Below are 26,787 nucleotides of genomic sequence, written 5' to 3'. Positions count from 1 at the left end.
CACAAACCCATCATTACTGAGTGGACCGGACTCTGAGTGGTGAATAGGCTGGGTCTGATGTCCAGAAAAGTTTCCAAGGTTGTAAATCTCCATGCAAATGACCGCCACATTCCGCTCCCCAGAGCAGCTGCTGGGCTCGATCCACCTACCTTTTGGTTGGCAGCTGAGTGCTTTAACCACGGTGCCACCAGAACTCCTTAGTTGCTAAAATAGATCATTTTCATTTCTTCATCAAACATTTTTTGTCTTCCGTTTCATCTAAGGATGTGTATCCTAGAATGTTCACCAAGAACATGGCTACACAGTATTTTGTTAAAAGTACGTTTTAGCTTGTAGCTGTAATAACCACAACAGAAAGCTCATCAACTTAGAGAAAGGATGAAAGGAAAGGACACTGTCTCTCTGTCGGAATTCTGCATGCAGGAAACAAGCCAGTGCATCTGCTGGCATCCACTCCAAGAGAAGGACCGCCATTTCTGCAGCAGCGTAGAGAAAGCAGCACTGTTGGAAGGAGCGTGAGAAGCCGGGCAGTCTCCGTTTCAGAGGATGGGCCGCAGCCTCCTCGTGGTCAAAGACTCAACGCTTAGAACTTTTAAAGAGAATAGCGCAGTTGTCTGATGAGTGGACTTCAAAAAATCATGGAAAAAAATGAAATTAAAAGAAAATTGAATTGTTCCATGAACATCTTGAAGCCCTATTTTAAAATGTATTTTATTTCAGGTTTGTCTATTGCTTTCTCTTGATTAAATTCAAGCAGATAGTAAGCTTTTAACCAATATTAGAAGAGCAGCAGCCAAACTTTGCCTTTGTATTATTTCCTCTACTTGTTCAGTGTGTTACTATTTTAGTGTATCTGAAATTGAGAGAAGGTTGAGCCAACACTGTCACGGCAACTCATTTAGCAACCTAGATTTAATTTTATTTGCCCCAAATAATCCCAGTTGTCTAAACTCTTGATTCAGATTGACTTTAAAATATATAATTCTCTAGTACTACTTTTTGGATCAAAATTGGGACCACTGATTATGAAAAAAAAAAAAAAAAAAGGAAGAATGCCTCTAATTTGGTGACTGTGTTGGTCTGGGTAGACTAGAGAAACAAATTCAGACACTTGTGTATAAGAAAGAGCTTTATATACAAGAGCAACTGAATATTGAGAAAACATCCCAGTCCAGATCAAGTCCATAAGTCAGATATTAGCCCATATGTCCAATACCAACCTATAAATTCCTCTTCAGACTCACGCAACAAATGCAATGATGCAGAATGCAGGAAGATCACAGGCCAGTGGGTGGAAAGTCTTGTGGATCCAGCGGCAGTGGAAGCATCTCGGTGCTGGCAGGGGTCTCCATGTGGCTCCTTCAGTTCCAGGGCTCTAGCGTTGCTCCATGTGTCTTCTCAACAGGAATGTCTCGCGGGGAGTGTGCATGTGTCCCGCCTCCAGCAAGCGATTTATCTCCTTAGTATCTCCAAATGAGCTCATTAAGCTGTGACCTGATTGACAGGCTAAACTCCACTCCTTCACTCTTAAGTCTCAAATTGACAACAGATTATGTAACTACCACAGTGATGTTACTGCATTTTTACTTTTAAAAAATATGTATTGCATGTGAAGGTATAAATTTTTAAAGAACATCTTTTAGAATATTAAAAGATAATTATTAAGAAATTCCAAGCTGCAGAACATAAAAATGAAAGCCAAAGCATTATGGTTTGGTGATCTGTGGGTGGGGGTGGGGAGTAGGGAGAATATTTGTTTCAATACTGATTTTAAGATTTTTTTTAAAGATTTGCCTACTCTCTTTTGCAGGGAGCTTACTAGATTTCCTTAAGGAGGGAGATGGAAAGTTTCTGAAACTCCCACAACTGGTTGATATGGCTGCACAGGTACTTGTATTTATCTATACTTGAATTAAGGTATACGTTAAAAATGTAGACTAATCTTAGCAGAGTAGTATAATTTATATGTGGGTAGTTCTGAGGTTATGAACAAGGACCATCCCTGTATGTACCTGTAAGTAGGAACAGGTTCACCTCATTCTTACCTGGCTTGCTTTCCTTTCATTTAACAGCTGTATGTGCAACAAGTGAAAGGGATCCAGTGGATAACTCTTGGAGTAGGGGGTAGGTTCATTCATTGTAAAACGAGGGCCAATGTACATTTTATTAAGGGGCAATTAAGTATTGTGTGATATTGATCATTCCATTTCCTCATGTTAGCACAGAATGCAGCATTGGAAAACAGGTTTCCAAAGACGAATGATAAGTCAGCAGTGAAAAAAGCAATATTAGAGCTAGACACTTCATTCCCAGTTGTTTGTTGCCCTTTTAGAAAACAAAGACATCATATTAAATGCATATGTATTTATATGAGGGGACTTTAAATAGCTTGTGGAAAATGGAATTAAAAGATTAAAAATGGAAACTACTCAGCATAAGCTTCATCACGGTCAAGACACTTTTGTAAGATTTGATCCTAAACCATCCTAACTAACAGAGAGTCCTGGGAATTAACCATATTTTATGCAGTCAGTTTTCCATTATTAACTGAAGAAGAATATGTGCCCTATAAAGAGTTATTTATTTTTTGACTTAAAAAAAATCATTTTATAGGGGGCTCGTACAATTCTTATCACAATCCATACATCCATCCACTAGGTCAAGCACATATGTACATTTGTTGCCATCATCATTCTCAAAATTGGCTTTTTTTAAGATGAGGAAACAAAGTCAGAAGGACTATAAGATGGATATCTACCGATTTCCCATCAAAGCTTTCAAAATGGGCCTTGTTTGATGAGAGGACCAAGTAGGAGCATATCCCTCATGGACAACAGGGAGTGGCTCACAATAAGCAGATATTATCAGGCTTTGCCCCCCCAGAAAAATCAACATGCAAAATGCCCCGGGGCTTTCCCAAGAACTGCTACCATGACCTTGGCTCTTGACCAGTCCGTTTTTGCTTTGATTGGACCACTTCCACCTCTTAGTAGTCATTGCTTCGATTTGCTTGGTCTTTGCTATAGGTTTGTCTCCTGTTATACGGTTGATCTAAGGAATGCTCCAGGAACTTGATCCCACTTGTTGAAAATCCCCATTGACAGCTCTGCTCCTGTCTGCAGCTCAGACGAGCGAGTGCAACAATTCTGGCACCCACCAAGTGGGAAGTTTGTTCAACTTAATTTTCCAGCTGAATCTATTAAGATGTAGATGTAGATGGTAATGGGCTGTTGCTTCCTGTTCTTGGCAGTCTTCTTAAGTTAGGGCATGAGCAAGATGAATTTTTTTCTTCATCAGCTGAGGTGGATGGTCTGCTCCTGAACAGTCTTCATGAGGGTGGCGTGATCCATCCGTCTGTTAATACGGTCCATCTGTTTGTACACTGAGTTCTTCGTGAGCAGGATCCTCATACATTTCCCACAAGGCACCAGTCAGCGCACCCAAGCTTCACCATAAAATTGATGTTCTTGCTTACATTTTGGCAGAGTTCTTTTTGTTATTGTCACACTGATGTCTTACCCTTACTAGTGTTCAAATTAGATCTCGTCCAGACAAGTTAGTATGAACTTATTTTGGTGTCTTAAAGATTTAGAAATCTATGCAAGGATTTTCATACTATACATTTTCCATAAGCTTTTTAAAGATCTCTCATATTTCAACAGATAATGTAAGAAAATGAATTTTTGCTTTTGTAAAGAAAATGCTGGGAATCTAAACCTGCATGTCAATTTTTAATTTGAATATCCAAAATAAGAATTGAGGTGTTTATATACTATTAAAATTGATGAGTGAGATATATTTGCTTTTCTGAAATTTTATTTTTAAAATTAAAGTCAATATTTTAAGTTTCGATTCTGTGGTAGGCACTTGAGCATCATTTTACTGGCTCTCACTAACATTTCAGTTTTATGGGGCCAAGCAAAAAAATACTGCTATTGAGGTTCCAGTTCATACATGCATGGATGTACTGCAAACCCGGTAAGTTTAAACATGCGTCTGCACCCAGCAGATGCTTGCAGATCCATCCTCTCCATCATAGACTTGTTTTAGTCTCAGTAGGATCCCTTCCCTAAAAGTGATACGTTTGTGGCATCAGGATAAAACAGTTCTGAGGTCAGGGCTAACGGTAAAGTTTTTAACAAAACCCAAGAGGACATCTTTTCAAATCCCTGAAGCTTTCCAACAAAGTTATGAAAGTGTTGCGCCCCATAAAACAGAACCAAGCATTTTCATGAAGGTCACAAAGACCTAAAAGATGAGCCACAAGAGGGAAGATCATTAACTTTGATGAATGAAGAAACTGGTTTTGAAGTCCAGAAACTGGGGGGAGAAGACTGTAGAATTACCCTTGATTGGATAACGGTTGAAGTCAGGATCTTCCACGTTCCGGCCTTTTCAGTTTTATGTCAGCATCCTGACTTCAACGAGCTTTCAGCTTGATGGTGCCAAAAGGACTGCTCAGAAATCAGCTAGCTCGGATCGCTGATATTTCCATCTGTGTTTTAAGATTAACGACAATAAGGATTTAATGCCGTAAATTGTAACCAGGAATGTGTCTTGAACTTCCTAGTGTGATCCAGAGAAGAGAATGGGAGGCCGACAATTGCGAGATGGAGCTGAATCCCAGCCGCATTCTCTAGACTAAAAATCATCCCTACAGTATCCCTCCAGAATAGTGCTACTTCTAAGATGCTTCTTACAAGCATATGGCTGCGTACTCAGTGCCCAGAGGCTATCTGTCATTACGAGCAACCCAGCTCTATTGGCCACCCCATCTCCCTCCTGATTCTGATCATAGATTATTCCCCCTGCAGAGAGCTCAGGGGCATCCAAGGTCAATCCTCCATCTCAACTCTAGTACCTGTCCATCCTGCTAAGTGTTTGCTGTTAATACTGCCCACCTTGTTACACATGTGCTTACCAGGGCCTGGTAGCCCCAAGGTCATACAAGCCTATTTGCTCTCTCTCGATGCAGACACCGGGAACGGTGAGCACCTGCCTGCTCTGTGACTCTCGTTGTTTCCCCTCAGCTGCACCGCCGCTCCTCAGGACCCTCTCCGGCCGTCCTACAACAATTGTGTTGGGAAAACCTTAGTCCACCCACCCTACCGCCCTGGTCTTGCCACTTTCCGCTTCTTCTTGTTCCCCAAACTCAAAGGACATTAAACAGGAACCCCCTTTTGAGCTGTTCTAGTAGAAAAGTGGAGGATTCTTTTGGAAAACGACATAGCTAGAAGCGCCGCCTTTAAAAGTGTATGTACCTAAAGGAAGGAAATGCGAGACACTAGCTTCACACTTTGATGTTTTTGTTTAATAAAAGTGTCTCTGAATTTGCCAATACTTTGTGACTTATTCTCATTGGTGCCTTATCTCTCAGTGGGTGTCCAGGGACCCACAGAATCAGGCAGTTTAGAGAAACCTTATCCTGAGAAGCTATTACATGTGAGATTTTAGCATTTACCAGGCCTGGCCCCTGCTCCTGAATTCAAGACTCTTCAGACATTCTGTGGTTGGGATTGGCACACCCCTTTTGTACATGGTCAGGTAAATTGACCTCTAAGGCTCTGTGGTCACAAATAGTTTCTGTTACTTATTATTATTGTTTGTTGTGGTTATTCATTTTTGTTAGGAAGTCTTCCATCCATTCTTGTTTCTTGAATATCTTCTTCCCATTCTCACCTTCTCTGTTTTCTTTCTTTAAAAATGTAAAAACAACTTGTAGATCCCATGCCATTCAAAAACAACTCAAATTGGTCGTATACTGGCCCCCCCCCCCCACTCTGGGGTAAGATCTTTGTCACTTGGGAGGCTCAGATGAGTGTCTGATTTGGACGGGATGGTATTGAGCTCATCAATAATTTCTCTGTCCTCATTGACCTCTGACTCTCCTCTTAACTCATCACAAAGGAAAACACACGTTCATGATGCCTCAGATGGTGACCGAATCTGCTGAGTAGGTGAAAATCATGACTTCTCAGTTTTTGAAATCTAAACTTATCCTTATTGCCTGTTCTTCTCAAGTACAGTGTTTAATATTATCTTTCCATTAACTCAGAGAGACTGTGTCCTGGTATCAGCAGTTCCTTTCAAGATACTGGGTTTTTCTTCCCAGTAATCTGGTATAACATTAAGCAAGATTGTCTTCTTGCTGTTACCTTTCGTATCACTGTTTTTGTTTTTTGTCTCTCCCCTCCCCCCCCAAGATTGCTGAGGGGATGGCTTATATTGAAAGAATGAACTACATTCACCGAGACCTTCGGGCTGCTAATATTCTTGTAGGAGAAAATCTTGTGTGTAAAATAGCAGATTTTGGTTTAGCAAGGTTGATTGAAGATGATGAATACACGGCAAGACAAGGTAAAATTGCCTTTTAGTAAATGCTTATAACTTCATGATCTATGGGTCTTCTTAGTTTGCATGCTTTTGAACATACAGCATTTTATAAACCAAGACTAGTTCTAGGTTACCACGTAAGAGTCATAAAGCATTGTTTTTATTCATAAAATGATATATAATCAATAATACTATGACTGGGTATGCTTTGCTTTCTAGGTGTAGCCAGTAGTGTGCTCTCCCGGACTGCATTTTAGCAGGCCAACAAATCAACATTTTTAATACTTCTTAAAACACATAGTATGAACCACCCAGATTTTACTACACTACAGACCAGAAAAGGTGTCATTGGAGCTAAAGTATTAAGAAATGGCCTAGAGCATCCAGTTGGTATAAAGCTATGGGTGACAGTGAAATCCTAAAATCCAATGGCCAGACTCCTCACATAGAGTAATCCTTCCATGACCCCATCTGACCGTTGACCAAGGATGTACAGAGCCTTGCTATCGGACAGAGTACATTGGGAAGCAGACAAATGGAGATGTAATTCGGTTAAAGTCTAACACCTTTATCATGGGTTCTTCTTTGAACCCATTTTAAATTTGTTTTAGTTTTTATTATTTTCAACTGAGGGTTTTTTTGTGTTTTATTTTGTTATTGTTCCTGGGGATGTTTGTTTTTGTGTGTTTTTCTTTATGTGAAATCCAAGGTAGAAAAATCTATAGAGACAGAAACTCTATTAAGTTTCTTAGGGTTATGACAGAGGGTTGGGGGAAACAGGGAGCTAATAATCACTACAAGACAAAAGAAAAGAAAATTGATTGCGGTAATAATACCACAGCTCTTTTTAATATGCTTATACACTATTGAATTATATGATGTCTGAATTATATGCCAATAAAACTTTAGAATTATAAAAGAGCTTCACAATATCCTAAGACCATTTAGTCGACCTGTACCTCCCAACTCATTCCCCCAAATCAGCTATCCTCTTATGACATCATTTCATATAAGGAAAATAATATTTTAACATCACATAAACAAGTTGAATATAATCCCCGAAAAAGGGGGTGTACTAATATTTACCTCTGAATTGATATTTGATCCTTTTTTTTATAGTAGTCTCATGCCTATCAATGATGACATTGGTACATAAAGCACTTTCTCAACTGGGAACAGTATTGCCCCCAATGAGACCTAGAGCCATGTCTGAAGACGGTTTTTGGTTGTTACTGCTTGAAAGGTGCTGGAGGCATCTCGTGGGTAGAGGGCAGGATCACTGGGAAACATTCAGGGTTACCCCCCAAACATAGTGCCAACATAGAGGAAACCCTGCCTGCCTTTCGCCCTCCACACCTCTGTGCAATTCTCTCCAGCTGCAATGTCTGCTTATCTCCCCGCCTTGACCTGTGAAACCTCTAGCCACTCTTTGCGGCCTCAGTCAGCTGCCCAGCTTTATTAAGTAAAACGTTTTGTGATTGTGGGACTGAAAGCGGACCTTCTAGCTGTGTAAACATCCAGTGTTCTGTAATTGAAAACACGTGCATACTCAGAAGTTATTTATGTGTGTATATAAGATACAGTGTATTTCCACTGTACATCTAAACTTCTTGAAGGTATTGTTTTTGTATTACCCATAACAATTAGGATAATGCCCTGTACACAGAAGGTATTACACACACACCCACACACACTCACACTCACACACACACACACTCACACACACATACACGAGTAAAGTAGCATAGTATATTATGTATTTAAGCGTGATGTGATAAAGTTTTCCAGAAAGAAAATGGAAATTGTGATAAAAAAAGAAATCCACAGGCATTATAACCCAATAGAATATACCTTCATGTATCAACAGTTAGCTAGCACAATGGCTCAGTGTCAGACAGTATAGATCTACACTCTGGGGCGCTGCTTCCAATAGCCTCTACTTCTCTGTGCTAGAACGATTTCTTTCTTCCCACTACCAACTCTTGTTTATTCTAATATGGATGATCTCGTCAAGAAGAAAAGTAAAGACTTTCCCCCCCATCTAGCTTATACTTTTGAAGAATTTGACACCAACACCCAATAAGGATATTGACAGAAGACCAGCCTGGCTTATTGCCATATTTACACAAGTAGATCTTTAAGGGTTTGGGGTGATTTGTTTTGTTTTTAAATTATTTATACATGATTTTTAATATTGTTTTAGGTGCAAAGTTTCCCATCAAATGGACAGCTCCCGAGGCTGCACTGTATGGTCGATTTACAATAAAATCTGATGTGTGGTCGTTTGGAATTCTCCAGACAGAACTAGTAACAAAGGGCAGAGTGCCGTATCCCGGTAAGCTTGCATGCCATTGGGTCTTGCTTATATTACCCTTCATCTTCAGTGGGCATATTAGGAGCCGGGATACAGGGAGTGGGGCTTTATTGCTGTTCTCTTTGTTTTTAAATGATTTGACCTTAGAGTAAGACAGCCAGTGACAGCCGCAGTCCTTGAGCTAGGACATTCACATGAAACAAATGCCTAGTCCCCTTAGCGTTTTGCCCTTTGGCAAAAATTTTGCTTAAAAATTACCCGGAGGTCTTTGAGGAACTCCTGTGGCTGCCCGTGCACAGGGTGAGACCCTGGGGGTTCTGACTAAGAACAGCCACTAGGAGGCTAGGGAGTGGGACAGAGTTCACCGGAGCAGAGCTCCAGCCCTCCTAGCGGATCTTGGAGACCCAAGAAAGATCATGCTGTAGGAAAAGGGGGGCAACTGAAATAGGCTTGCATAACAAAACCAAAAACCAAGCTTTGGCAAGATCGCCTTGTACTCTCCATTTAAGTACCTATAAGAATAAGACATAACATCCCGTACAGAAAAATAACACCATCCCAATAATTTATTTATAATGTCTAGCATAAACTTTAAAATTACTAGACCCGTGAATTAGATGAAGTTAGTAAAAACAATTAGTTCAGTGCATTTGTTTCCTCTTCAAAGGGCCCAATTCTGATGATAGTGTCCTTTTCCGTCATCTGCTAAACTTTTCTGTGTAAGCGTCACAGTGTTTTGAAGTCCTGGCCTGCTAAGCTGATGGTCTTAATCACTCGTGTCCGATCCTCTTGACGTTTTGAATCGTGTGTGCTAGGCATGGTGAACCGTGAAGTGCTGGAGCAGGTGGAACGGGGCTATCGGATGCCTTGCCCTCAGGGCTGCCCGGAATCCCTACATGAATTGATGAATCTCTGCTGGAAGAAGGACCCCGAGGAAAGGCCAACGTTTGAGTATATCCAGTCCTTCTTGGAAGACTACTTTACTGCTACAGAGCCGCAGTACCAACCAGGAGAAAACCTCTAAGTCAAGTAGCCTCTTTCTGATGCCCAAATCTGCCAAGATGGAAAGGACTGGTGTCGCATTCCTCACGCGCTTATGTACAGGAGTCAGAAGAAGAACATCTTCTTTACTCTGCATGGTTTCTTATGGTAAACTGGAATCACAGACATGGTTGCACAAAACCAACCCCCGCTCCACCACCACCCCAGAGTTAAACTGTAAAGTACCAATGATGAATTCTGCAAAACATTTCAGGGTCCAGAGAAAGCAGAGTTAAAATGCTGATGACCGTGCGAGTGGTCGCAATGACAATGAAGAGCCACAGGCTACCGTTTCCTCCCCAAATGCAGGATTGTTTAGGGAAATTGTCCTCGACAGAGATAAAAAATTATGCCATAATTTCATGGGACCAAGGAATTCCATTCCAGATTTTTAAAAATTTCTTGCACTCTCATTTTTTTCTAAGTTGAACTGAAGTTAATATTACAGTTTTAATATATGCCTCCTTTTACATGGAAGTGGGCCAAGTTTTATGGATGCATCTATAGCTTGATTAAATGTCAGACCTCAACAGTCGAATTTGAAAGTATAATGCATTATGGTAATTCTCATATTCATGGAGCTGGAACGTAGCATAAATTTTTTTTTCATTTGTAATTATTTTCTGAATAGTTCAATTTAGAATAATGAAGGTAACTAGAAAATGAGTTGATTTTTTTTAAAATGAGGTTGCATTGATTAAAACAAAAGCCAATATAATTGAAATTATACTATATAATCCAAGAGGGGGGCGGAACTTTTAATCTCTAGATAGCATGAAAAATAAAGACCCAGCATTTAAGTAGTCCTTAAAATAAATGAAAGACTTGGTGCTGTGTGTTTCCAGGATGTACTAATGGTGACTGGTGCCACGGGGGCAAAGTAACACTAAATCAGGGACTTGAATGCACTTTTGCTGTTACTGAATATAGACTAAAGGAGAAGTGGGCGTATTTAAAAGAAAATGTGAAGGTTTACAGGTAGAGGGGTGGAATGTGTGATATTGATGTCAGATAGTGACATAATGGCTTTGCTGACACTCAGCTCCTCCTTGGTGTGGTCTAAAACTCTTAAGAGCTGCAAGGTATACATAGAAAATGGATTTTTCCTAATAGTGAAGCTGTCACACATACTACGGTGACACAGCTTCTTCTCAGAGCGTTTTGGGAACTCCAGATTTAAAATTCCTATTTGAATCAACATTCAGTTTTTAAATATGTTTACTGATGACCATTTCCCCCCCTTTAGAATACTGTTGATTGGGGAGGAGAACTTAATTCAAAGTAATGACAGTGGTGAAAAGGGGTATTTTTTGCCCATGTAAAGCACAGCAGTGAAACATAAAAGACTTTATATACTAACTCAGAGAGAAGGATTCCAAAGCATCCCTTCTTTAAGTGGCTAGCAAAGTCAAACTGGCTCTGATAGATTAAAATCTTTGATCTTTATGTTTTTAAACTCTTTTATGGTCACACATTAAATAAAGCAATAATACCTGGTCCCCATAGTTTAGGAATATACTTTTCACCTGTCACTTATCACAAGGAGCCCTGGAAACGCTGTTGGGTGAGGGTTGGACTGCTAACAGAAGGGTGGTGGTTCAAACCCACCAGCCCCCCTGTGAGGAAAAGACGAGGCTGTCTCCTGTACCAATCGTCAGCCTCAGTCTTAATTCGAACCCCTGTAGAAGGCGGCGCTGAGTCGGAATCAACTCAGTGGCAGAGCACTTGGTTTTTGGATCACTTCTCACGGATTTAATCATAAGATTGACACGTGTGCCATGGTCTCTGTGTCAAAACTCAAACCACTGGTAAATGTGACAGATGAATTCCGTGCTAGTCAGCACCGGTGCTGGTACTAAAAATTGTGATTGTTTCATGTTTACGTACCTGCTTCGCATTGAACCCCTTGAACAAGCGGATCTTCTGAGGAGAGTGTCATCCTTACTCCCCCTTCCCGTCTGCACCCTGTGACAGCAGGTTTCTGTGAAGGGCTGGATGTGAACTAATGTCACTTTCCTAAGCGTTGTACAAAAGGGTGACAAACTCATGTTTCTGAACTAATGCTGTCAAGAAAAACAAGCCATGAGAAGTCGATGGCACCTAATAGGTTTTAAATTAATGGCGCGGCTCCTTGTCATAACACCTGTGTAATAAGGAGATAAACACTAACTTCATGTTTGTTGAGTTTAAATGGTTATGTATTTTTTAAATTGTCAAGAAAATAAACTTTGTACATTTGAAATTTTTTTTAACAGCTGTTTGTCTTCAGTATCTGAATGTGGAACTTAACCCTTTTACCAAAAAGGGAAGTTGGCAAAAGAACCTTGCAGGACAAACACTTTTTTAAATGAATAATGGTCACCTAAAACTTAATATTTTTATAAAGTACTGTTTTGTGGTTAATTGAAATAAAAATGCTCATTGAATGCACCTTTTAGTTGCTATTCGTACAAGTGCCTTAAAAATTTATTCAGTGTTTTAAACCAAAGCATGTTCTGAATGCGTATTTTTCTGTTGCTAAAATGTTCAGTTACTTACAACTCATGAGCAGAGTTAAATCAGTTCTTTATTAAGTTGAGGACATTATTGAACTCATTCAACATGATTAATTTTCCACATCTGGTGAGTGATGGGTTTGAGTTTCGTTTTTTTATACGGGCAACTACAATTAATGTATCATATAGTAAAACCTAAGTGATTTGAGATAAGTTATTCATAAGAAGAATCTTAAATGAAGCATACAAGACAAATAGCTATGAATGGAAATAATTTTTGAAAATATATATGGGCCCTAATTCTGTGTGTGTGTGTTACACTTCTATTACTGTAACAATAAATGACCAATCAGAATAATTTGCAGTTTTCAATGAAATAATGGTTAATGCCATCAAGTCAGCTTCAACCCATAGCGACCCTGTACAGAACAGAACCAAACAGTGCAGTCTGGCCCCGTCCTCAGTGGTTCTCAGCCGGAGCCCTTTTAATGCAGCCAGTGTGTCAGTCCATCTCGTTGAAAGCCTTCCTCCTTTTTGCTGCCCTCCTTCGCCAGGGACTGGTCTCTCGACAAGTCCAAAGTGTGTAAAGATGCAGCGTCTTGGCCAGCCCTGCCTCTTACGGAGCACGCTGGCCCTGCTTCTCCCACTGCATCAATTCTCCTATGGTCTTCCGTATTCATTGGCCAACTTTACAGTATGGGATGCAATCAAGAGTACTGTGGCTTGGTTGAGGCGCACCATAGTCCTCAGAGTAACACGCCTGCTCTTCAGTACTCTAGAGAGGTCATGTGCACCATGTGCAGTCTTCTCTCTTGACTGCTGCTTCCCTGAGAACTGCTCGTGGATGCAAGTAAGACAAAACCCGTGACAACTTCAACCTTTGCTGCATTTGTCATGTGCCACCTATTGGTCCAGTTGTGAGGGTTTCTTCTTCCTGTGTTGAGTTGTAATCCTGAAGGCTGTCGTCTGTGATCTTCATCAGCAGAGCCTTTGATTCCTCCTCCCTTTCAGCAAGCATGGCTATGTCATCTGTATACCACCGGTTAAGAAGCCTTCCTCTAACCCCATGCCAAGTTCTCCATATAATCCAGCTTCGCTGATGATTTGCTCAGATTGAACAAGCCACAACCCTTATGCACACCTTTCCGGATTTTTAACTGCAGTAGTCCCTTCAGTTTGCACAACTGCCTCTTGATCCTTGTACAAGTTCTGACTGAGCTCAGTGGAATGTTCTGGATTCCCATTCTTCCCAAGGTTACAGTTTATTGTGGTTCACACAGTTCAATGCCTTTGCATAGCCAATGAAACACAAGTAAACATCTCTGGTATTGCCTGCTTTTAGCCAAGATCCATCTGACATTGGCAATAAGATCCCTCGATCCACGACCTCTTCTGAATCTGACCCAAATGTACCTGCATGCAATGTCAAGATGACGCTATAGAGCATTCTCTTGGGTCACCTTTCTTTGGATTGAGCACAAAGATGGATCTCTTTACTCAGCTGCCCATGGAGTTGTCTTCCACATTCCCTGGCAGACACGAGTGAGTGGTTCTGGTGCTTCTGCAGCTTTCTGAAACATTTCAGTGGGCATTCCGTCAATTCCTGGAACCCATTTTTGGCGAATGCGTTCAGTGTCGTTTGAACTTCCTTCAGCACCATTGGTTCTTGCTCATATGCTATCTAATGAAATGGTGGCATATTGACTATATCTTTTTGGTACAATGACTATATTCTTTGCAGCTTTAAAAATATATTTTATTGGGGGCTCTTAAAGCTCTTCTAAGAATCCATACATTAATTGTATAAAACATAATTGCACGTAAGTTGCCATCATCATTTTCTAAACATTTACGATAGTTTCTATTTGAGCCCTTGGTATCAACTCCTCTTTTTTCCTTCCATCCCCCGCTTCCCACCCTGGTGACCCCATGATAAATTATTAATTTCTTATCCTACACCGACAGCTGTCTCCCTTCACCCCTGTGTGTCCCCCTGGAGAGGTTATGCAGCAATCACTGTGATCGTTCTTTGCATCTTTTGATGCTTCCTGCATCATTCAATATTTTGCCTATAAATTATTTCAAGATTGCGACAGGCTTGGGTTTTTCCTTGAGTTCTTTCGGGTTCAGATATGTTCTGCTCATGGTTTTCTAATTCGAGGTCATGGCACATTTCATTATTAATATTTGACTTTGTCTTCTCACACTGCCCTTTGAGATGTTCTCTTCAGTTCCTGACTTCATCCTTACATCCATTTGCTTTGGCTACTCTACAGTTGACAGCAAATTTCAGAATCTCTGCTGACATCCACGTTTATCATTTTTCTTTCCTGTCTTTTAAATGACCTTTTGCTTTCTTCATGAATAATAGTCTTGTGGCCTCCCACAGCTCATCAGGTATCCTCTCAGTGTTTAATGTGCCAACTGTGTTTTTCAGGTAGTCTCAAAATTCAGGTGGGATAGACTGAAGGTCATATTTTGACTTGTGGATTTATTTTAATTTTCTTCAGCTGTATCCTGTACTTACATAGGAGCAATAGATGGTCTGTTTGTCTGTCAGCTCCTGTCCTGGTTTCAGTTAGTTGCTGATATTGAGCTTCTCAATCATCTCTTCCCAAAGATATCGTCAATTTTCTTTCTGGGTATGCCATCTGGAGAAGTCCATGGGTATAGTTGCCTCTTGTGTTGTAAAAAAGTATCAAAATGATACACTCACCAGCTCTTCCTTTCTGTCACCCAAGTCTGTATTTTCCAACTACCATTCTTTCTCTTCCAAGCCCCAGTTATCAATGCATCGTGGTTGCAAGTGTGATCAATTTCTGACAAGTCCTTGGTAAAATTACTCAATGTCTTCATCACTCGCTTTTGCGGTTGATGCATGAATTCGAGTAATAGTTATATTGGTTGGATATCCTTGAAGGCCGATAGACACAGTTCTGTCATAAGATACAGTTCTGTCATAGCATGGTATTTCTAGATTGATTTTGCAGTGTTCTTTTTGACAGTGAATGCAACGCCATTCCTCTTGATTGTGTTATTCTTGGCATAGTAAATATTTTGATTTTCTGATTCAAAGTGAATTTCAGTTTACTCGTACCTAGGATGTTGATCTTTACACTTTCCATTTCATTGTTTACCTTCTCAACTTTCCTAAATTCATATTTTGCACATCACAAGTTCCAGTCTTCAGATTTTTCAGCTGTTTGGTTTTTTTAATCAGAAAATTTACCCATTTTATTGGTGCATTGCGATTATTCGACATTTTACCATGTTATGTAGAAAATACAGGCTCCTTTGTAAAACTAAAGACAAACTCAGCTGTTTGTTCTTACCTGGAGTCGTGTCCCATCAGCAAATGAAGAGGCTCCACTCCCACACGCTTTACTCTGTAGCTCTTATATTTCAGTCTGTTACATTTTAGACAGTTTTTTTGGGGGGTAAAGTTAAGGTTCAAAAGTTGTTGTTTAGCTTGTTTTGTTTTTCATATGCATGTACATTTCCATTGTTAAAAGACTATCTTATTGAATTTCCTAGTCATATATTTTTAAATAAATTGATACATACTTGGGTTTGTCATACATAAACTCATTTTGTTTATTGCAAGGTAGTTAGGGCAAGGTGCACACATAAGTTCTCCAGTCATCCACTTAGAACTGAAAAATCACAATTAGCAAATATAATAACAATTGAGTGATTAGAGTGCGACTCCTCACTTCAGTCATTCACCAGTGACACGTGGTCTTGGGAAAGTGTGATTGTGGTTTGAACTCACAGAGGTCCTTCATAGCAAGAGTCGGAGGTTCAGCAGGCTCTCAGTCTTGGTAAGAGACTTGTCTAGACAAGAGTTCTCAGCCCTGTCTCCATAGGTGAACAGATGTATCTGCTTTTCTTACTGGTGGCTTCACATGGTAAGGATCAGTATGAATTCAAAAATTATTAAATTTTCTTCCAAGGTTAGAAATTAGCCAAAGATTACATGTGAGCCCGTTGTTGTAGCCACTATGTCTGTCTATCAAGGAACTTTCTCTTTCTCACTGCCCCTCTGCTTTACCATCATGATGTCCTCCAGGGACTGATCTCTCCTAACATGTCCAAAAAATATGAAAAGATTCTGTTTTCAACCAAGATCCATCTGACATCAGCAATTACATCTGTTCCATGTCCTCTTTTTTTCCCTTTAAAAAATTTCAGTCATATCAAGAGGAGTTGTACAGTGGTCACCATCTTCAATTCTAGAACATTTCTTCCTTATACTCACGGTTATTCATATAATTATTTTTTCTGATTGTGTCAGAAATATACACAACAAAACATCTCCAATTCTCCAGTTTCTGCTTGAGTGCCATTGATTAGACTATTTGTGTTGTACAACTATTATTGACATTCTTTTCCAAATTACTCCACCACCATTGACATAAGCTCAATGGCCCCTGGTCAACAATTCTTTCCCTTTTACCCATGGTAACCAGTGCCCAAGTTTAGTTTCTTTTTCTTTTAGTAGTTTTCTTGATAGAGCATTCAAATATCATACACTTCCATAATTAACTCACTTTTAAAATTAGTTCTGTATACATAATCACAATCCGTTCTAGTGCTCCCTCCCCCCTCCTGCATTCATTGTTTGCTCCCCATATCCCCTCACCCTTCCCCATCTCCCACCTCCCACCTCCTCAATAAACTACTGCATCAGTTTTTATCTCTATATATTGACTTTTGTGCTGCACAAACTGGAAAACCCAATAGAAACAAAAAACCCCAAATGGCAAGAATAACAATATAAAGAGTAAGAAAGAAAAGACCAGGCCATGAATGTTTGAAAAGCCAGGGAAGACTTTTCTCACGGAGAAAGGAAGAAATACTTCAGCCCAGCGCAAATTCAGGTTGGGTAAAGATGGAGGGAGGTCAGCTGACCAAGTGTCAAATGATACTAGGTTCCACATCCTCTTCTGGCTCAGGTCTGAACCTCTGGCAGCTGCTCCCTGTCAATCTCTTGCTGCAATCGTTGTTGGATTACCCTCAGCAAAATTTGGCATGTGATGTCACTGATACAGTTCTATAATTTGGCATTCTGTTGGGTCACCTTTTAGAATAGGTGCAAATATGGATCTTTTCCGGTCAGTTTGCCCAGTAGATATATTGAAGATATTGAGGGTGTTCACACAGCATGCCCACAGGAAGTCCCTCCGTTCAGAAGGAGCCCAGCAAAGACAGAGGCTGGTACTGGGCAGGAGCACCAGAGTGCTGGAGCAGCACGCTTCCATCCCCATTCAGATGCCTGTTACCTGATTTTGTCAACACATCAGGCTCACACAGGATGGTGTGCTTCTTCCATGTGGGCTTTGTTGCTACTCTGCTAGATGGCTGCTTGTTTAACTTCAAGCCTTTAAGCCCCCCAGACACTCTATCTTTTGATAGCTGGGTACCATCAGCTTTATTCACATTTGCTTGTGCACTCATTTATTTTGTCTTTGATCTTGCTGGGAGGGTGAGCATCACAGAATGCCAGATTGCTAGAACAAAGTATTCTTACGTTGAGGGAGGGCTTGAGCAGAGACCCAAAGTCCATCTACTTCCTCAATGTATTGCCATATAAATATATGCTCCTATGCCAATACCTCTATTTTTATGAATTTATATATTTACAAAGTGCATACCTATGTTTGTACCTCTGTCCATAGCTTTGCTTCCTAGATCTTTCCTGTTTCCTGTTACATTCCTCCTTTCCCACCATCATGCACGCCCATCTGCCCCTTAGTAATTCCTCTCAGCTAAATTCCTGTTTCTCCAATACCCCAGGATCCCTACATTTTCCTCGTTGATTTTAATTCCCTAGTTGTTCCCATCTATGGTGTTGTTTGCTGACCGCTCTCTTCGCCCATCTCCTCCTCTCCACAAGTCCCTCTGGAACTGTTGGTCCTGTTGCTTTTTCCTCGGGCTTGCTTCCCATGCCTACCTTACATAGGTAGGCAAACCAACAATAATGGAGACAAACAGAAGAAAAAAGTAACTAGCAAAAAATAATACATACTTCCAGGTCTATCTGGTAACTTTTATGACTATCTTCCCCACTGGTCCTAGAGGGTTCCGGGAACTGCCCCTCCTAGCCTGAAGTCTCTTTTGGGGGCTCCTCAGAGGCTTTGTGGCTTGGCTTTGCTACCATTGCTGACCTGTTATATTCCATTGTTGGTTCACCCCACTGTGGGATTTTCAGACTGGATCCCCTCCCTGCCATGTGTCCCCAGCATTGTCCTCTGTCACAGTATGTTCCAGCGAGGGGACATCATGTCTAGAGCTGTTGTCAGGCCTACCATCCTCTCTTCCTTCGCAGCTCCCTGCAGGGACATAGTCCTCGGGGCTTGATGTGCCCATATGGGGTCTAGGCACTCACTCTCTCCGTTCTGGTTTGCTTCTGTGTGGGCGTGGCCGGCTGGCTGCTGGTGGTTTTGAACTGCTGATCACCTGTTCAACGTGGAACCATTATATCACCAGGGCTCCTGACACACGGACCTAGCCAGATATAATACACAGCAATAAATGGACTACATCTGTGGGTAAAGAGAATGGAGGATTACAATATCAGCATCCAAAAGGAGGCGAGAGGCTGATCAGTAACATCAGTTGCTCACACGTAATATCAGGTTGAACTCAAAGAAAATCAAAACAAGTCCACAAGAGTCCAAATAAAACCTGGAGTATATCTTCTGAATTTCAAGAACACATTAGAATAGACTTGATACACTGAACACTAACACAGAATGTGGTTGGAAAGGGTGCCGGCCTCCCACCACTAATCACGGGTTCAATAGGCACAATTGTACGGTTGAGATATATAAATATTATAGCAAAGTCATAGCATGAGAGATAGAAGAGAGATTGAAATAATGGAGTCAGACACATTTCAGAGTAGCAATGCTTACCTCAACCCCGCTTCGCTTCGTGGACCATGTGGAGAGAAGGGTAAGGGAAGGAAGACAAGGGGAAAGGGAACGGGATGGGAGAGGAAAGGGGGAGCTGATGAGAGGTCAAGGGAGAAGCTGAGAGAGAGATCTTTATTGCTAACCCAGGTCTATATATCTTTGGGGGCGTGCAAGCCCACTAATTACAGGTAAAGACATAAGTCACAGGAAGGGGTTGCACTATAGGTTATACATCAATGAGGGGGACAATCTAGGGACATGCATGCAATAGGAAGAGGAGGGATTGGGGGTATACATGTGACAAGAAGGGCGGATCCTAGATTCAGGATGGCAGCTTAACTTTGAATGTCATGACCAAACCGGTTTGACCTGTCCCCTGGCACCATTATCAGGGTGTGAACTCCACCTATAGGAACCAAATCAATGACTGTAAACCCTTAGAGAGAAGTAGCCCTTTGTCCTTAACAGCAAGGTGCGGGTCTACCATAGTCTGGTGACTGACTGCCTCCAGGGAGGATCTCTCTATGCATCTGACCTCCCCCCATATGCTAGCAAAAAGCCCCAAATGTTTGGCGTGTCTTTGGGGGAGACAAAGCTGGGGGAAAGTCTCTTTATAATCCCACAACGGAAGACCTGAGGAGCTGTGGGATGACATCAAGTAGTTTCTATATAAAGAAAGCAAGAGGTCAGTAAAAAGACAAGAAAGAAAAGATCCATGTGGATGTCGGAAGAACCCAACTTCATACATTAAGAATCCTTGCAATCCAGAGGAGAGTGCCCAAGTTTTGCACTCAGGACACTGTGTCACTTAACTATCTGTGTGGCCCTGTCAGGTCACCAAATGAATTCCCATTTAGTCACTAATAAAATGCAAAAGCCCTGATCTTGCAGGTGTAGGGTAAGAAGAGATCATGTACTGGGGCATCTGTGTTAATGCGGGTGTAATAAATGGTGACCGGCTCAAACGTATTAGGTGGTAAACGTAGCAGGTTGTGAGCGATAAAAAGAACCTAGCATTTCCTAGACCGCTCCTGCACTGGGCTAGCGCCAGCCTATCCTCGCCAGAGCGCAGCTGCAACGCGGGAGTGCAGCCAGGAGCCCCGGCTACGCCCATCACCCCGGGCGCGCCAAAATCCAGCGTGCGGCCACGCCCCCCGGAGCTTGCGGCCACGCCCCCAGAGCTTGCGGCCAATGAACGCCGCGGTCGGGAGGGCAGCCTCCCCCCGCGCTCCGCGCGCCCCGCAGTCCGGAGAGCAGCTGACCGCGGCGGCACAGCGCAACTCTGCTAGCGGGCGGCATGGTGCGTGGCCGCATTTCGCGGCTCTCGGTCCGGGACGTGCGCTTCCCCACGTCGCTTGCGGGCCACGGCTCGGACGCCATGGTAAGCGTGACGCCGGCGACGCTGCGGGGCTCCCTGCGACGCCCGAAGCCCGCGGAGGCGCGCGTCCCGGGCAGCTCCGCAACTTTGGAACCATTGCTTTTGAAAAGTGGGAGGCGGGGTTGGGGGAAAGCAAACACTTTCCCAACCGTTGGTAACAAAGTATACAGAAACTCCCCACCCTCCTGGGTTTTCTCTTTCTCTCTCTCTCTTTTTTTGGGGGGCTAAGGTTTGGAATTTCCTGCTTCCCATTTACACGTTGAGAAACCTGGGTGCTTTTCACCTCAAGGTCAGCAGTTCGAAACCACCAGCAGTGAGTTTGTTTGCGTATAACGTTAAGTGCTGTCAGTAAGCTTTGTACTGCTTTTAAACACAAGGTCGGTAGTTCAAACCCACCAGCCGCTTCACAGGAAAAAGGGAGACTTTTCACTTCTGTAAAGATTTTCAGCTTCGGAAACCCAACGGAGGGTCCTATGTATCCGTATTGACTCCATGGGAGTGGGTTTGGTTTTCGGTTATTCCCGTGTTGTGGAAACATACAGCTTAATGAGATGGTTTTGTTGAGTCCCCCTCCCAAGAGCACAGAACCGGCTTCTAATGTAACGGAAACCAGATGAGGTTTGAGGTGAGAACATAGGAAGCTTGGAGTCAGAATTTGGGTTTCATCCAGCCTTTGCTTGGTGACCAGGGGAAAATTAACCTCCTTCGACGCCTCAGGTTCATCAGTGAAAAGGAATCACAGTTGAGCTGAGAAACCAGATAAGTCCCTAAGAACTCTGGGTCACACAGAGAAGGCCTTAGGCTGGGGCTAGAGAAATTAGCTGAAAACTTGGTTATGGAAGGATGGATCCAGTAGAGAATCAGGTGCATGTCATTTAGGCCGAGCAGAAGCAATACAGCGAGGACAAGGGCTTTTACCTGGGTAAGCTTTGGACTGCTGACCTCCAAAGTCACAGGTTCAAATGGTGGCAAGAGATTCGTCAAGGCTGATGACAGAGAAGGTCTGCAATAGGCTAGCGATCATTGTCATTTACATGTGAGGCAGCTGTGCAGAAGGGATTCTGATTTGAACTTTCCTGTACTTTGAATTGGTTGTAGAAGAATTTAAGCCATGGAATTTGGCCCTGAGGGTTTTATGACCCCTGGGTAAGGAGAGATTACTTACTAACGGTGTTACAAGCTCACCCATAAGTATGAGCTTAAGTGTTTGTCACTGGAGATACCGTAGGTGTAGAATTCTGCCTTTCCAAGTATCACAGTTGAAGGCTTGTGTGGACTTCCCGGTGGTGCTGCCTGAAGTAAATGGCAATGGAGAGCCCTTTCTGACCTCCTCTGGCTTCCCGATTGCCATTAGGCAGGGGTCAGACAAGCCTCCATGGGCCACTCGTCTCCGTCTACTCTGAAACCAACCATTCCGCCCATGCCACTCCACATCTGTGCTGACCTCCGAAGTCATTGCAGTGGCCACCTACAACTCATAGACAATACTCACAATTAAGGAGATTTATTAGGGAAGTTAATAGGTTACCACAAATCAGCATCAGCAAACACTAAGGATATAGTAATGGGTCTCCTTAGCCAGCAGTGAAATCTCTCTTCAGTTCTAAGCCTCTCAGCCATGTGGTAGCCAAATCTCTACAAACATTGTAGAATGCAATATGGCACTACCCAAAAGAACTGAGAATGGAAATACTATAGGACCCAGCAATACCTCTGCTAGGCATTTACCCCAAAGAAATGGAGCATGGACAGAAGTTTCCTCTCATATTCTGCAGCCCAGGTCACAATAGCAAGAGGCTGGAAACAGCCCAAACGCCCTTCAGTAGAAGAGTAGATCAAGAAACTGGTACTTGCACCCAGTAGAATACTATCCATCCCTAAAGTGCTGATGGCTTCATGACATGAACGGACCTGCAAACCATTGGGCTGAGGGAAATTAGTCATTCACAAGAGGGCAAATATTGTATGAATCTGCTACTAGGAGGATAAATCCCAAGACAAAGGCAGCAGACTTCTGCTCTCAGATCATGTAATCTTCTAATCCAGTCTCCCTAGCAACGAGGTAGTAAACCTGCCTAGTGCCCATGCCACTTTTATTTAGTCATCTGAAAAACAACTTTGACAGGAGGCCTCGCCTCAGCTGGGGGCAGTTTCTCAAGCAGAGAGATCTTGCTCAAGATCTGGTGCTGCCATACATCATTGTTCTAAGGTCACCTCAAGTCAACAAACACTCCTTCAAGAGTAATTAGCAAACCTTACTGGAAATTCAAGTCAATACATGATGGTTGGAGGGTAGTGATTATACTTCTCTTAGTAAACGGAGCAGGGCAAACTCCCATAAAAAAATATACTTAACAGTTACATGGAGCCCGAGGGGAGAACACATGGGCATTGTGCTCCTGATTGGACACGATATGGATCTATATTCTACCCAGCCTTCGGTGGTCCAGACTGCCTCCCACTTGGACTTTCGACTCTGTTCTTTCTAGGCACACGGCATCCTTTATAAGCCACACCAGAAGGGGCTGATGTAGATTCCTAACTAAGACAACTAGCTTGATCTTAAACTCACCTGTAGCAGATTTAAGGGACGTGCATACTCGCTTGGACTTCAGGCTGAAACCGCCTAGGCCCTAGGGTGAGAAGAACCAGGTGAATGCTATCCCAAGGCTGTGCAGTTGGTGGTTGGACTTTGGTTCCAATCTCTTGCTTTGAGGGTGCCCAGTGAGTCGTGACCAGGATGTCCATGTATTTACTATTTTCATGTTCTCTTTTGCTTTTTATAAGTTGTGCACTGTCCCCAAGCCTCATGATCCATAGAAATAGTGCCCAGTGACTCAATCTGCATGAATCAGCAATTCATGAATTACAGTATGAAAAGACAGCTTATGTATTTATTATTTTAAAATAGCTTTATTGGCTTAACATATCATATACTTTAATTGTTTAATATTAAGAAGGGATGTGTAATCATCACTGCAATAAATTTCAGAACATTTTCTTTTTGTGCCCATTGTTAGCTCCCTACTCCCCACCATTTCCCCCTGCCATGCCCCTAGGCCAGCGGTTCTCAATCTGTGGGTCCCGACCCCTTTGGGGGCATCGCACGATTCATAACAGTATCAAAATTAGAGTTATGAATCGCAATGAAAATAATTTTATGCTTAGGGGGGGTCACCACAACATGAGGAACTGTATTAAAGGGTCACGGCATCAGGAAGGTTGAGAACCACTGCCGTAGGTTATTATTAATCCAGTTACTGGCTTGATAGATTTACCTATTCTGGGTTTCACACGCAGACTCACATAAGATAGAAAGCAAACAACAATGACTAAACCAAACACAGAAAAACCTCAATCAAAAAGCAGAAATATTTAAAAACGACTTGCAAGTGGGTCCACAGGGAGGTCAAATGATTAGGGGTTATATTCGAACCTAACTACATCTGCCATAATTGTCTTCACAACAGTCTCTGTCTGATGTGGATTAAGCTCGCATGGATCGCCTCTGAACACACTCCAGAGAATGGCTTTGCTACCAGATAGACAAAGAGGCTTATATTTTAATTGGATTGACATTCAGATAAATTATTAAAAGAGACCATTTCCTGGAAAATAATTGGTGTTCAATAATAGTGATTAAAGAAAGGTCTCAATGAGAAACTGACTTCTGAGTAGGGAAGTCTTACACGTTTCTAATGTATAATTAACTTTTCTTTTTTTTAGTGGGTGAAGGGAGATGCGGGACAGTGTAAGACATGACAAAATAATAATTTATAAATTATCAAGGGTTCATGAGGGAGGGGGAGCGGGGAGGAAGGGGGAAAATGAGTTGAAGAGAGAAAATGTTTTGAGAATGATGAGGGTAACAAATGTACAAATGTGCTTTATACAATTGATATATATATATATATGGATAGTGATATGAGTTTTATGAGCCCCAATAAAATGATTACAAAATAAATTAGAAAAACACAAAACAATTTTCCTTTTTTAAAAAAAAATTCCTTTATTTTTAAAAAAATTTTCCTTTTCTTAACAGTGTTTGAAATTCTATGCTGTTGGCTGAATTAATGACACTATCAGTGGAACTACCTTGTGCCCCATGGAGATGATCTACAATGTTCTCTATCATAAAATGTTATCTCTAAAGCAAACCAGAGACATATGAATATGGCTCATGCATATGAACCATAGCTATATTAATGGATTTGGGGCTCACACTTAATCATAGCCCTAATTTAAGAACAATTATTGAACTATGGAATGTTTTGATATCTGTAAGAACTTCCAATAAAATGATTTCAAAAATAAAACAATTAGTTCTTATGACATAGCCCTACTTGATACTCCCCCTAATGAAGATATCACTGAAGATATAGGTGCTATAGCAAAGTCAGGTGAAGAAATCAGGTGGTACTTGGCTATCAGAAAGCTTTCTCTTAAAACAAGCAGTTGTTTCAGAGAGGTGTCAGTAAAATCCACGTGGAAAAAGCACACAGCCTATGTGATTCAAGGATTGTAAATTATAAAATCTAAATCCAGAGGAAGGACTGGTTAGTAGTAGTAGTAGTATGGCCATTGGCAGTAGTCACTGCCATTGAGTGGATTCCAACTCATACGGACCCTATAGGACAGGGTAGAACTGTCTGTGGGTTTCTAAGAGGAAGCTTCATCTTTCTCCTGAGGAGCGGCTTGGTGGTTTTGAACGGCTGACTTTGAAGTTAGCAGCCTACCTAAACCACTCTGCCAGGGAACTAACTGTTCTAGAGCTTGTAGTCCAAACACCTGGTTTGCAGAAGCTGTAAGTGTCGGTGGAAGCCGGAATTCATTTGCAGGGACCCTCCATGCATTAAGCCCCCAGTGAATCCCTCTGACCATCTAACCAGGCATGTGAAGAGCCTTGCTGTTGGCCACATCTTATCACTGGATCTCCCTTTTGACCCATTTCAAAATTATTTTCGTTTTTAATATTTTCTGCTTTCTTTTCTATTGAGATTTTTATGTTTTGCCTTGTTGTTGGGTTGTTTGGGGTTTCTTTTTTTTGGAGGGGGGCAGTGTATGTGTGTTTTCAAATGATTCTCTCCAGAAGAAATCTAGGACAGGTAAAGCAATAGCGATTGAATGAACAGTTACCTAAGGATATGGCAAGGGAGGTTGGGGAAACTGGGGAGCGAACCACAATGCGGATGAGAAAGAAGAAAATGGTCTTTAATTGTGGTCTCTAATTTGATTGCACAGTTCTTAATCTGAACTCTTAAATTGATATGTGAATTTTATGTCAATAAAACGATTTTAAAAGTGTTTAGCTCTAGACTGTGTGTAGCCCTGGTGTTATCGTGGTTACTCATGGGGCTGCCATCTGCCTGGTCAACAGGTTCAAACCACCAGCAGCTCCTTGGAAGAAAGGCCAGCCTTGCACTCCCATAAACAGTGACAGTCTAGGAAATCCATAAGGGGGGTGGGGGTGGGGGGCTCTCTATGAGTCAGTTTTGACTCGGCTCAATAGCAGTGATTTTGTTTGGGTTTTGTAGCTCTAGATTGAAGGTATTTCCAGAAACACTAGCTTCACATTTTGATATTTTTGTTTAATAAAAACTATGATTTGTAACCATATTTCCTGGCTTACCCTGGTATAATAATAATCGTTTTCATAACTGCTTTCTGCACTAACTTCTTCAAGGGCAGACATTTGTTATTTCCTCAGAGACCTGCACCGTTTCTCACTTCACCCTATCCCCTCCACTGGGGGTCAGTATCAGATTCCGGAGGTCACGCTGTGCAAACATCTGGTTCCCCAAAGAGAGGGATCTAAACTCTGCTTCCAGAACTTACAAGTCATGTTATCTTGCACAAGTTATTAGACCTCTTAATACTCAGTTTCCCCATCGGTAAGCTAGGGATCGCTACCTAATATTTAACACCGATGTGAGAATAGCTCTTGGAAGAGTGCCCAGTACTATAAAGATTGTGTACTAATAATAGTTGTACGTTGCCACACTCCTGTGCAGTGCTCCTTAGCATTGCACCCTACATGCAGATTTTTACCCCCTGACAGTCTCCATGATCTGCCCCACGTGCTCATCAGCCCTCACCTTTGTTTCAGGCCAGTGACCAGGGCGGGGGCTTTTGTCTCTCTCTCTCTCACAAAGATCTCTGGGGCTTTGTGTGTTTGCTCTAGCCCGATGCCCGCCTCGCTTCTTGTCCCAGCCCATCCCAATGGTCCTTGTCCCCTCCGGAACCCCTCAGGTTCTGCCCTGCCTTGTTCTTCTCTGAGAGGCCTTCCGCAGCCACGACTCAGCATGTAGC

The 26,787-nt window shown here is 42.0% G+C and overlaps 2 protein-coding genes across 4 annotated transcripts in view; both read left to right on the top strand.

The window, feature by feature from the left end:
* Window positions 1-12,697, top strand: part of YES1 (YES proto-oncogene 1, Src family tyrosine kinase) — a 73,801-nt gene extending 61,104 nt beyond the window's left edge. For 2 of the 3 annotated variants that reach the window (XM_075533274.1, XM_075533273.1), the window contains exons 9-12: window positions 1,811-1,887; window positions 6,204-6,357; window positions 8,537-8,668; window positions 9,463-12,697. In XM_075533274.1, the coding sequence (XP_075389389.1) occupies window positions 1,811-1,887; window positions 6,204-6,357; window positions 8,537-8,668; window positions 9,463-9,671 (572 nt within the window). In that variant the 3' untranslated portion in view covers window positions 9,672-12,697. The remainder of the gene's footprint in view (window positions 1-1,810; window positions 1,888-6,203; window positions 6,358-8,536; window positions 8,669-9,462) is intronic. The other variant, XM_075533272.1, reaches the window with a different exon arrangement.
* A 7,657-nt stretch (window positions 12,698-20,354) lies between these two features.
* The window catches only part of ENOSF1 (enolase superfamily member 1), a 30,084-nt gene continuing 23,651 nt past the window's right edge, over window positions 20,355-26,787 (top strand). The window contains exon 1 of the mRNA XM_075532551.1: window positions 20,355-20,481. Coding sequence (XP_075388666.1) covers window positions 20,398-20,481 — 84 coding nt within the window. The 5' untranslated portion in view covers window positions 20,355-20,397. The remainder of the gene's footprint in view (window positions 20,482-26,787) is intronic.

The sequence above is a fragment of the Tenrec ecaudatus genome, chromosome 15 (assembly GCF_050624435.1).
Source record: "Tenrec ecaudatus isolate mTenEca1 chromosome 15, mTenEca1.hap1, whole genome shotgun sequence".
NCBI lineage: Eukaryota > Metazoa > Chordata > Mammalia > Afrosoricida > Tenrecidae > Tenrec > Tenrec ecaudatus.
Note: the sequence above shows the minus strand (reverse complement) of the source record. Positions and strands in the feature narration are given on the sequence as shown.